The 13677-nt window shown below is 38.2% G+C and overlaps 1 protein-coding gene across 2 annotated transcripts in view; it reads left to right on the forward strand.

The window, feature by feature from the left end:
- Positions 1–13677, forward strand: part of LOC140165131 (membrane-associated phosphatidylinositol transfer protein 2-like) — a 104614-nt gene that overhangs the window by 61229 nt on the left and 29708 nt on the right. For both annotated transcript variants that reach the window (XM_072188566.1, XM_072188565.1), the window contains 5 exons: positions 2750–2848; positions 7307–7384; positions 8818–9097; positions 11280–11496; positions 12601–13150. In XM_072188566.1, coding sequence (XP_072044667.1) covers positions 2750–2848; positions 7307–7384; positions 8818–9097; positions 11280–11496; positions 12601–13150 — 1224 coding nt within the window. The remainder of the gene's footprint in view (positions 1–2749; positions 2849–7306; positions 7385–8817; positions 9098–11279; positions 11497–12600; positions 13151–13677) is intronic.

A 13677-nucleotide genomic window follows, 5' to 3' on the forward strand; every position in this document is an offset into this window, starting at 1 on the left:
GGAAATTGATGCCCCCTTTTCCCCCTCTCCCCACCCTGCTATGCCAGTGACATATATGTGTATGCTAAAATATTTTAGGTTATATCTTACTTGGATTGCTGTCCTAATTGTTATCTGGCCCAGGTCATGCTTATTCTCTAAATACCACACTGGGCTATTCCAGTCCACACTCCCCCTGTGGAAGATTTAGCTAAAGTCTTCCACAGAGGGAGTATAAGTTTCGAATCGAATAGACAATTGGGTAATTTCAATTTGAAATACTCACTCCAGTTGTGAATGATTAATCCCAATCCCAACCATTTGAAAAACATACTCCCCCTGTGGAACATATTTCCAAAATCTTCCACAGGGGTAGTGTGGATTTCAATTGGAATTGCCCAATAGGAATGAATTTTCAGGGTTTTCTGGTGTTGTTGTCCCTTTAAACAGTATTACAATATGTTGCAGAAGAAGACACTGATGCATGGTCAGTGTCGTAATGAAAAGAAGCCTGAAAACCTGCATGCATATAAACAGTTTGAAAACAAAGACATAAGTTAACGTCATCGGGCATGTAAAAAAGAAGTGGGTGGTATGTACGTGTAGGAGGATTTGTTTTTTTTATTCCCACAGATTAATAATGGTGGGTTTCTAAGTTGCTATACTTTATTCGTGATAGATGAGCCTCGTAACATATTGTTGACACTAGGATCCACAACATGCTCATCTATCAGGGGCACAGTTCTTAAACTCCAATACATTTTGTACATTCATTGAATGACCTTTAAAGATTTGGGTACAAAAATTCATACCCTGCAACTTGAGGTCAAATTTTGTAGTATGGTTATGTAATTGAGGTTATTGGATTATGCCTTTGGGGTGAGGCTATTGTGGTCCATAGTGTTATTGATATAGAATCGTGTGCACACAGTTGTGTGTAGCACCTATGCGAGACATTACTTGCATAATGCATATTGTCTGATTGATGCATGTCCACGCTACCAAATACCAGTCCCATAGAAATGTAACATTGTTTTTTCTTCACAGGGACTCAGTTCTTAGCCACAGCTATGTTTGTTGAATCAGCCCTTGCCTGGGTTGACCATCATTATGTTTTACGACTGGCCCTCAAATTTTATGTATTTATTTCATATAAAAAGAAATCAGCAAAATGGAAGAAATGGAAGTGTTGATAATTATGAAGCTCTGTTAAATTACAAGTGTCCGTACGGACACACACCCAAACATTAGTCAAAATGTGACATTTTATCCTTATTATGCTGTAGTGCCGTACTATTACGCTGACTTTCGTATTCGGCAAGGAGGACGATTTCGACCTCCTCGTTTGTTTACAAACAGAGAGGTAGACAATGGGTCTGTCAAAACTGTTCCGCTTGTCCAAATACTCAAGTATCAAAAGGATGGTCCACAATATGAATAGGGGATTAACAACTGTGAAGTAGGACCATGTGCTTCTTTTGTCCACTTTGCCATCAAGATTTCGAATGAAAACAGTTCAGACCCAGAACAGGATCATGTCAGAAATTAATATTTTGTTCGGACTAATTATGCTGTGTAATTGAACTTATCACTTATAGGGCATGTTAGCACAACCATTCTTGTTTCAAATATACAAAAAGTTTGATTTTGATGATTTTCTGATTTAGCTAGATACTGATACATGTAATGCTTTGAAGGATTTTGTTTATAGCTGGAGTTGGTAAAATATATAAATTAATTTTCAAATATTGGATCATATGACATTACTTCAGAACCAGAAAAAATGCAACTTTAATTTGGATCATTATGAGTAATAAGTAAGGAAGGATGATGCCGGGAGATCCAAGGTAACCTTACCATCAACTACCTTTTGATGTGGTCGTCAACCACCTTTTGAGGTGGTCATCAACCTTCATTTGAGATGGTCGTCAACCACATTTTGAGGTGGTCGTCAACTACATTTTGAGGTGGTCGTCAACCACATTTTGAGGTGGCAGTGGGTATTATGTGGCGACATTCTCAGTAGAAACAGTATGGGTGACAAATAAGGTTCACTGGAAGTCACTTTTAAAACTGATCAGCTACAATATACAGCATGTATGATCCAAACCTGACTGTTAAAGTAGCAAACAATATTTCTGTACTTCTGATTGCATGGGGGAGTGATGAAGGTTATGCACCTTTGCAGAGCAATAGAAATGACCCAGTTGACGATGAGACATCATCGGTCAAAAATACGGGGGATGAGAGCGAGGTAATGCAAGGTGTTTAACAAGTTGAATCATTAGAAGACACATATCTATATATTATATAATTTTCATTATATAGGAAAGCGTGGCGCAATGGTTAGTGTACTTGCCTTTAGTGCATGAGGTCCCGGGTTCAGTTTCTGGCAGTGGCGATTTGCTGGGATATTGACTTGGAAAAAAAAAGTCTGAAATTAATTGGCAACATCTGTAGATTAAATTCCGACTTCCGCTCTCCCCATGGTTCATTTAGAAGTGGGTAAATGAATCATGAAAGTACTCCGTCCTTCGGAGGGGACGTTAAGCCATCGGTCCCGTGTGCAGAGAGCCATACCTGTACATGTATCTCGCAGCCAGTTTCGAAAAGAGTAGGGTGTTAACCCCAGACTGTTCCCAACCCGTTCCGGTGTTCAAATGGACCCCAATGGAAATAAGCTTCAATAGAGGCTTTCTTGGGTTATCCAGGGTGGTCAAACCCGAACAAATCAAATCAAAATCAAAAATTATGTTTATTTATTTTTCAGCTTCTATTGCAAGTAGTAGTCAGATGTTGGCACAGTGGAGAATGAACAGTATACAGCAAGATTCAGAAAGCTCCGATGAAGAATTCTTTGATGCACCAGGTAATAATGATTATAATATTTATTTGAATTACTTGCAAAATACAAAAGTAACAAAATAACAGTACAGTTAAACACACTTATTGGAATGGTTTTAATTTTCGCATTAAAATACACACTGTACTCCCATAGAAGATTTTGGAAATATCTTCCACAGGGGGAGTATGAATTCAAATGGATTAAACACATTAGGCAGCTCCATTTGAATTTCATATACCCTTCCATAGAGGGTGGGTGGGTGAGCAGAGTATGAATTTCAATTGCACATTAGACAGCTCCATTTGAATTTCATATACCCTTCCATAGAGGGTGGGTGGGTGAGCAGAGTATGAATTTCAATTGCACATTAGACAGTTCCATTTGAATTTCATATACCCTTCCATAGAGGGTGGGTGGGTGAGCAGAGTATGAATTTCAATTGCACATTAGACAGCTCCATTTGAATTTCATATACCCTTCCATAGAGGGTGGGTGGGTGAGCAGAGTATGAATTTCAATTGCACATTAGACAGCTCCATTTGAATTTCATATACCCTCCCATAGAGGGTGGTGGGTGAGCAGAGTATGAATTTCAATTGCACATTAGACAGCTCCATTTGAATTTCATATACCCTTCCATAGAGGGTGGGTGGGTGAGCAGAGTATGAATTTCAATTGCACATTAGACAGCTCCATTTGAATTTCATATACCCTTCCATAGAGGGTGGGTGGGTGAGCAGAGTATGAATTTCAATTGCACATTAGACAGCTCCATTTGAATTTCATATACCCTCCCATAGAGGGTGGGTGGGTGAGCAGAGTATGAATTTCAATTGCACATTAGACAGCTCCATTTGAATTTCATATACCCTTCCATAGAGGGTGGGTGGGTGAGCAGAGTATGAATTTCAATTGCACATTAGACAGCTCCATTTGAATTTCATATACCCTCCCATAGAGGGTGGGTGGGTGAGCAGAGTATGAATTGCAATTGCACATTAGACAGCTCCATTTTAATTTCATATACCCTCCCATAGAGGGTGGGTGGGTGAGCAGAGTATGAATTTCAATTGCACATTAGACAGCTCCATTTGAATTTCATATACCCTTCCATAGAGGGTGGGTGGGTGAGCAGAGTATGAATTTCAATTGCACATTAGACAGCTCCATTTGAATTTCATATACCCTCCCATAGAGGGTGGGTGGGTGAGCAGAGTATGAATTTCAATTGCACATTAGACAGCTCCATTTGAATTTCATATACCCTTCCATAGAGGGTGGGTGGGTGAGCAGAGTATGAATTTCAATTGCACATTAGACAGCTCCATTTGAATTTCATATACCCTCCCATAGAGGGTGGGTGGGTGAGCAGAGTATGAATTTCAATTGCACATTAGACAGCTCCATTTGAATTTCATATACCCTCCCATAGAGGGTGGGTGGGTGAGCAGAGTATGAATTTCAATTGCACATTAGACAGCTCCATTTGAATTTCATATACCCTCCCATAGAGGGTGGGTGGGTGAGCAGAGTATGAATTTCAATTGCACATTAGACAGCTCCATTTGAATTTCATATACCCTCCCATAGAGGGTGGGTGGGTGAGCAGAGTATGAATTTCAATTGCACATTAGACAGCTCCATTTGAATTTCATATACCCTCCCATAGAGGGTGGGTGGGTGAGCAGAGTATGAATTTCAATTGCACATTAGACAGCTCCATTTGAATTTCATATACCCTCCCATAGAGGGTGGGTGGGTGAGCAGAGTATGAATTTCAATTGGAATTTGCACATTAGATAGCTACATTTGAATTTCATATACCCTCCCATAGAGGGTGGGTGAGTTTCAAATAGAGTTAGTTAATATGCTTATTCCATTTAAAATTTATACTTCCATGGTGGTAGTTATTTCTAAAATCTTCTGAAGGACAAGCATGCTATTCTACATCGACCCATGCCTATTATGAGCTGATCTTAGTATTGGTATTTTCTGGGAACATACTATTACTAAAGCCCTATCACACCAATACTTGAATGCAAGGTGGATGTATGTGCACTGTTATTACTATGTACTTGCTTTACAAAGTTGGGGCCCTTCCCTCCCCCATTTGAGAGCGAACTGGTGCAGCATTTGTTCCCACGCCTTGCACTACTGAGTTCCTGATTCAAGCTCTGGCCGTGCCAAGGGACTGTATGTACACTTGCTTTATTCCAATCCGTGCTCACTCTAGCAGCTTTTCTCCACGATCTCCAGTTCAGTTTCCTCCTTCAATATCGGTGATTAGTTGTTTGGTTATCAAAAACTTCCTTCACCCAATAGAATTTGGGAAGCTGCTCAGATAATTGGTGGATGTTATATAATCAAAGTGCGTATAGGTTTGGGCCGGGTTTGGCTGCAACTGGCCTAGTTGATGCAATCTGATTCTGATGATTCACCAGTGTTTAGCAAAATTACAGAGTTTTGAATCCTCTGGAAAAATGTGCTAGATAAATGCAAAAATTGTTTTATTTTAATTACTTCTTTGTACCAAAACAAGAGGTTGGTCAAAAAATAATATCATTGTTTGTACGCTTATACAGAAACACCTAAATATTTTAGGTCTTTTAGGGATAAAAATGTATGCCTTCTATACGAAGGTTAAAATTTTCAATTGATGGTCGGCTTTTCCTCCCAGCTACACTTTAAGTACATAGATATAAAGTTAATTTTGAGGACTATTCAATATCAATAATTTAAAAAACATAAATTTTCAATAATTTGCCATTAAATTTTATATAGTGCTGATTTAAAAAAAATCAAAATTCCTTGTGTTCAGAATGCAATTCTATATGTCTGATATGTCTACTGTGCAAATGTTGCTATTTGCTCCCTTAAAAGAACTTCCATATATGTGATGCGATCAGCAAAATCAGTCGGAACTCAGAAATATTGATTTTGAGATATAGCCAATTAAAGTAAATATTTCCTTTTGTTTCCTGTTGTTTTGGAAACTCTTTAATTGCTCATATCTTAGAAAGTGGTTGTTTAATTTCAATGGGCTTTTCTGCAAAATCCAGCTTTGTAAGTACTTTTTACTATCCGATAAACTGAAAATGGAATATTTCCGAGTAGTTCCGACTGATTTTGTTTGATCGCATCACATGAGGATTTAACTGTCAAAATAAGCCCCATCAGGAAATAGAGGATGAAAACTGCAGAATAAATTAGTGATTTTTTCCCCAAAATAGAATATAGCTGGTGGTATTGCTTTTTGTTATTGCCAATAGCGGAGATGCAATAGTGAAGCTTCCGTGACCAGACACATACTTTCCAGGGTTGCCAAACCCGCGATTTGGTAGCCCAATTGGGCGACTTTTGAAGATTTTCCCCACAACTTTTGACAATTTCCTGTCCCATAGAAATCAACGATTAAGAAAAAAATTGGGCGACTTTTCAACATTAGCTCCCGCGACTTCCGATAGTTTCCTGCCCCATAGAAACCAATGGTAAAGAGAAAAATTGGGCGACTTATTTGACCCGCGATTCTGGCTGCAATCTTTTGGCAACCCTACATACTTTCATGCACTACTAGTACAGCTGTCTGCTTCTTTTATTACTATAGCTGCTAGCGGAAAACATTAATCATGCATGTTCAACACTGATAAAGATATCATTGACACATTAGGTGTTGTACAATGAGTAGTGACAAGGGTAATGTGTTATCTATGGAATGATGCGCTTTATGACAAGTTAATATACAGTATTAAAGTGTGGATGATTCCTGCATGTGTGTATGATACTAGCTTACATATGTGTGGGTTAGGGATTGGTCATAACAAGAGGGCATTTTTTATAAGTGCTTCATTCATAAGGATTTTCATCTGCTTAATGTGTTGAATGGTACCCTCATTAGGGACTGGTCTACATTTATGTTGGAGTGAAGTGGAAAAAAAATCTTCAGGAAAAAGGGAGGGAAAGTAGGGAAAACAAACATTTTAATGAGACGTGGAATTCAAATTTGTTTCTCTCCAAAATGTTGAATTTTTACACCCCCAGCATGAAAATTGATGGATAACATATTTCATTATTTTATACTTTCTGCACTGGTTGAGGTAGAAAGGGAAAGAAATGAGATTTGATGAAAAAAAAAGTTCAGTGTTACCTATCTGTAAAAAATAATGTGTAGCCATCCACATTTTAATGCAACCTACAATTTGCTAATTTTCATCCCTTTGTGACTTTGTATATTTCTTAAAAAATCTGCAGTTCTGATGAACACCATTCGAACCTAATACGTATAGATTAAAATCTTCCATTCTTCTCCAATGTGCCTCTGTGGCTCAATTGGCTCGAGTGCCGTGCTAGTAATACAAAGGTCGCCGGTTCAAATCCGGCCAGATGCACTGGTTTCTTTTTTCAACGTTTATGTGCGCTGGCTGCTCTGGGTAAAGATTAAAATTTGTTCATCTACATTTTGTTTTGTTTATTTCTATGCTATAGAATTCAATGATGAAGGTGAGCCCAGCTCATTTGAAACCCATTGGAGCTCTATGGAGGATATCAATCCCGATTTACCAGGTAATACTAATAGATTGATGGATGGATGGATGCAACAGCTTGTCTAAAGATATTGATGATTTGCCCATATATTCCATAATGCATTGCTACATGATGGAAGCTCATAAAATGTCACTAACTTCCAGAAAGAACAATTGCAGCATACATGTTCCGTTATGAAGAAAGCTTATCGCAGAACGAAGCTTTGATGCATAATCAGATTACTGGTCTGTATAGTTACATGTATGTTTGAATCAGCCAATGACCTTTTTGGTAAATCCCATAACCCTTTTCGAGTTTACCTGAGAACTCGTCATTTGACGCAGATCTGCGCCCAAGTGCGTCAATGCGCACATCGTTTATCGAACATCGTTACTGTGCATTGCAAGTCGGTGTGACGTAAAATGACAAGTTCTCAGGTGTACTCACAAAGGCTTCAGCAGACCTTCATTTTTGAGGAGGGCCTGCTTATGGGATTCTCCGAAAAGGTTGATTAAGAACTCTACTTGATTGTATGCTGTGTACACCTGTATATGTTGTGTTTTACAGTATCTAATCCAATGGCAATGTATTAACGGATATGAGCAATTTATCAATTAAGATGATAGATTTCAAAATTGCCTCCACATTTGTTTCAGAGATGTATTGTCAATAGTGATAGGAGTCATTTGATGTACAGACCCAATGCTCAGGAGTTGGCTTCTAGCTCTCTGGGGTTGAATGTCTGTAGGCATGTCCCTGAGTTGTGTGCACTAACATGTCATTATGGGCTTTCACATTTGAAATCCATACACCCCTATGGAAGACATGACCTTAATCTCCCCAATATGGAGTCTGAATTTAAAATGGAGTTACCTGAATTGGTGACTCCATTTGAACTCAACACTGTTTGGGAGATTAAGGTCATGTCTTCCATAGGGGTGTATGGATTTCAACTGGTATAGCCAAATGAGAATTTCATCTCTATTAACCCAAAAGGCTGACAGTAAAATTGTTCACATGATTGGTTGGGAGTGCCATTCTATTCCTTGATCTTTATCGTCAATTGTGTTTCTATACTTCCTCTTCATATATGCTAACATGCTTAGGCTCTAGCTTAACTTAAAGAGGAAGCCCCGCCAGAGCTGTTCTTCTGGGGTGAACCAAACCTGCCTTGTTATCAAATTAATCAATGACAAGGTTATCTCTGAATTTGACAGGTGCTAATAGATGTTTTAATTTATTGCATCAATTAGCACCTGTCAAATTCAGAGATAACCTTGTCACTGATTAATTAGATACAGTCAGGTTTAGTTCACCCCAGAAGAACTGCTCTGGCGGGGCTTCCTCTTTAAGCATTTTGTTTTAGCCTGGTCCCATCTGCACCCAAGTGTGCCTCTGCATGGAGCGACTGTTTCAACAAACCAAAACAAATTAATATAATAACTTCTTCAAATCCACACCATTAATTGCAGCACCATTAGCTCAGCTTTCCGAGGAAGGCGCACCACCCAACAGTGCTATACCAAGCACATGTCTGCTGTCAGACGTCGGAGTATTGGTCCTGGTTTTACACGGGGGAAACATACTGGACGGGGGACAAGATATGGTATCCAAGACGAGCGACATCAACACATTCCAGTCAGTCTTTGATGGGGTGATACAGGCACACTTTCCCATTGCATTGGGAAGGGTAGTGATAAGATTAGTTTCTTGTCCATCAACTTGTTTCGAGGCCATGGCTCTCACCACTAGGTAAGCTTATTTCATTTTTGTTTTGTACTACTATGGCGATGACTACGGGCTGGACCGACCCAGATTTTGTGTTATGGGGAATTTCTTTAGCTGTTTGAAATGGATTGATTTTGACTGAAATTTGTTGGAAAAAATATAAAATATGATGACCAAAAAAGGTCAGATTTGTCAAGCTTTCAGTGATTTTTTAAGGTCATTTAGTGTTTTCCGGAAAAAATAATCCCTGACCGATCGACCCTGCATGGCAAGTCCGTCCACCTGTAGAATAGATGGCTTTTTTTTCGCCTAACTATGACACTAATTTAACTTCAAACACTATCTGTATTCTCTAATGGGCTATTCCACTTAAAATCCACACTCCCCTGTGGAAGATTTTGGAAATATCTTCCTCAGGGGAGTATAATTCAGATGGAATGAACACATTAGCAGTTCCAATTGAAACTTCCTCCCTCTGTGGCAGATTCAGGACGAATCTTTCTCAGAGGGTGTATGAAATTGAAATGAAGCTGCCTAATGTATTCATTCCATCTGAAATTCATACTCCCCTTGTGGAAGATATTTCCAAAATCTTCCACAGGGGTAGTGTGGCTTTTAAATGGAATAGCCCAATTAATGCCCCTCTAATAAATGCTCCCCATTTCATTCAACCAAGATGTTAAAAAAATCCTCAAATTTCCATGCTACATGTACCTTGTGTAAGTTAGCTTTTCATGATCTATGTATGGGCGGTAATTGCTGAACATTGTGAACCCGTTAGTGAACAATCTTAAGTTCATAGTTCGTTATTTTTATGCTTGCCTCTACAATTTCCTTGGATAATATTGTTGTAAAAAATACCTCTAACAAACACCTCGTTTTGAAAATGTTATGCCCTACATGTAGGAGCATAAATTAAAGAGAATATGGTATACATACACTAGGATCCACAGCATGCTCATCTATCAGGGGAATAGTTCTTAAACCCCAATACATTTGTACATTCATTAAATGACCTTTGAAGATTTGGGTACAAAAACTCATATTCTGCAACTTGAGGTCAAATTTTGCACTATGATTATGTAATTGAGGTTATTGGACTATGTCATTGGGATGAGGCTCTTAATTGTGGGCCATAGTGATATATGATAGTACCTTTTAGGCTTGTTGTCGTTTCATTTTTATTTGGCAACATGTCGCCAAAACTCGGAATCTGATATCGAATCTTTGTCTACAAACAAGTGAAAAATATTGTTTTTATAAAGCTTCTGAATTTAGCACTCAATGCCATTATTCATGCATACATGATGGCCACAAATTCAACGACCTTAAATAGCTTAGCAAAGCACTTGGCATACCCGTCCAAGTGTAAAATATATTAATTTGCTTCCCTTTGTAGAGTCATTTTGATGAGATTGTGAAGCTCTTGGTTGGTATTTTTTACTACTTATTACTAGTTGTGCATGATTTATTATTGATTGCTCTTTTGTCGACAGTGAGAGTCTCTTATCGACTGTCGGAAAGATCTCAAAAAAATCTCATTGTCAACAATTTTGGCGAGAGTAGGTCTGTTGATAACAAGCCTAATATAGGGTCCACAAGTTATAAGTTCTCCCCTAATTATTTTTTAGAATAAATCGAAAAATATTTGAAGAATGCAAATATGTAAAAAGGTATGGGTAGCCTTATTTGTTTTACACACACGGACCAAATTATAGCGTCATACATCATTGCATTCAGTCACAATGGTTCATTGTGTAAAAAAGAAACCGTTTTAAACAGTGCTAAAAGTTGCATAGGATTCAACTCTCAAACAATACAGTCAGCCTAGGTCTGTCTATTCATGTGTTTGTTAAAGAAAACCTGACTGCTATGAACTCAGCCTCTTTTCTTACACAATTAACCATTGTGATTGAATGCAATGATGTGTGATGCTAGAGATGCTACAAATTGATCCACATGTGTAAAACAAATAGGGCTATACATACCTTTTTACATTTTTACATTTCGGAAAATATTTTTTGACTTATTTTAAAAAGTATTAGGGGGAACTTATAAGTTGTGGACCCTTTACGTCGTCATATGAAACAAATGACAAATTGCTATGGGATGTAATATTCATATTTGATATTTGGTATCCAAATTGATTTCAAATGTTAACAATTGCAATCTTTTTTGTTTGTTTCTTATTGGTATTGTTTCATAGACTTAGCCCTTGTAGTAGTGACTTCAACAATACCAATACCAACTATGAAAACAAAGCATTAGGTAGCATCGGTGAATTCATCCCGCTTGGTGCTCTGCCGTTACTGGCTGCAAACTCGCCTAAGTACAACGAACTAGTCGCTGCAACGATAATGAAAATGAACAATGTGTACAATGAGTTTATGAGGTCTCCACAAGGCCAGGGATTTGTTGGTCAGGTGAGTCATGCAGTGCATGTTCGAGGGGAAGGGGAGTGGTGGAGGGGGAACAGATGTGGAGGGCAGGACCACTTATATTGTTATAAAGGTTTGTAAGGCACTGGTTTCAACAGAAATACTTGAAGAACTACTAAAGTGATGGTTATCAATCAAATTGGCTCATCACTCCGAATATTGAAGTTAATGTCAAGACATATCAGCTGTTAATGCCTTGATATGTCTTGACAAAAAAAAAAAAAGCATACATGTGATACACTTTTCATAAAAGTGATTGAGTATAAAAATGCAGGTTTTAAATCAGGATATAAGATTGGCCCTATACAATACAACTTTGCTCCTGTAATACGTTTCAAGTCCACAACTTATAAGTTCCCCCTTATACTTTTTAAAATAAATCCAAAAATATTTTATGAAATGTAATGATGTAAAAAGGTATGCATAGCTCTATTTGTTTTACACATGTAGACCAATTTATAGCATCACACATCATTGTGTTCAGCCACAATGGTTAATTGTGTAAGAAAACAGGCTGTTTTAAAAGTTGCACCTGAGTCCATAGCAGTCAGGTTTTCTTTAATAAACATGTGAATAGACCTGGCCTACTGTATCGTTTGAAAGCTGACTCATATGGACCCAGATGCAACTTTTAACACTGTTTAAAACTGTCTTTTTTTTTACATAATGAACCATTGTGACTAAACGCAATGATGTGTGACGCTATAATTTGGTCCATATGTGTAAAACAAATACGGCTACCCATACCTTTTTACACATTTGCATTTTGTCAAATATTTTTCGATTTATTCAAAAAAATATTTAGGGGGGACCTTATAATTTACAATTGTTATTAAAATAACGGTTTACTGACTAAGTAAGAGAATAAACAATAGGAATTTTGGTTTTAATAGTTTACTGTCCTCTATCATGTGATGGAGAATAGGCAGGTCTAATATTTTATTGTAGCATGGCATCCACTGCTCAAAATATTGGACTTGTTTATCCTCTATCACATGATAGAGGATTAGTATTCAATGTGGAAATGAACTCATATAATATTGCTAGAAGTTGGAAATTTATACATAACCTTTTCATTATTAATATCAGGTCTGTGTAGTTGGTGATTGCATGGGCGCAATATTGGGCTACGATGCCCTGTCTCAGAACCAAGGACCAAGCAGTGCCGCCAGTAGTCAAGGGAGCATCCAAGACTTCCCTGAACCGTCGCCAGTCTCCAGCACATATCGCAGTGCCTCCACATCCAGTACTGGCGCAGAATCTAATCTCTCGTTTGAAAATTCCAAGCCACTTAGCAGTAGCAGTAGCGACTTACAAGCATGTGGTGACGGTACCAGCGTGGACATGAGACAGCGAAGTCAGACTTCACCAGCGAGTACATCGAACAAGCACCAAACTAGCCCTGTGTTTTTTGGTAAAGAAGTAACATTTGCGCAAGGTGGTGGCTATAATAGCAACTTTGAGGATAGGTACTTCAGTGGGAACCAGTTGTCGCCAGATCCATTACTTAGTGTGCAATCATCCAATTTATCATCGTTTCCTAAAGTGGAATTTGAAGTGGCTAATTTTTTCATGTTTGGTTCGCCATTGGGAATTGTATTAGCTCAACGCAAGACCATGAAAGATGAACAAGAAATGGGTAGGTACAGAAGAAAAGAAGTTTCATAAGGCAAGGAAAACCCTTATAGGGTTGGCGGTCTGAATTCAAAATGCATATTTTGGTATTGGTAAAAGCTCCTACTTTTTAGTGAAATTTTAAGGCTGTAATATGTTTCATTTAGGTGTTATGAACAGAAATGTGGCGGAAGTCATGTACTGGTCTATGAGCCTCTGTCAGGGATGCAAGTGTTCAGTTGACTTGGGTTAATTGTTTTGAAACTCATGCATACTCCCTCTGTATATGGTTATACCTATATCTTCCATGATTTGAGTAGTGGATACACACTACTCAAACTATTGGCCAGCCTGTCCATTATGACACAATATCAGATAGGCAGAGGACAAAATCCCATCTTTGATTCTTTAAATGTCTCACATTGACTGATGTCCTACTAGGACACAGCAGATAGGTGACCCCCACTCTCTTGATAAGATTTTCAAAGTTAACAATTCCCATGTAACTTATTCCATTGCATTTCTTAAGTGAAATAGTTCTGTATCTACTAA

Source organism: Amphiura filiformis, chromosome 11 (assembly GCF_039555335.1).
Source record: "Amphiura filiformis chromosome 11, Afil_fr2py, whole genome shotgun sequence".
Lineage (NCBI taxonomy): Eukaryota > Metazoa > Echinodermata > Ophiuroidea > Amphilepidida > Amphiuridae > Amphiura > Amphiura filiformis.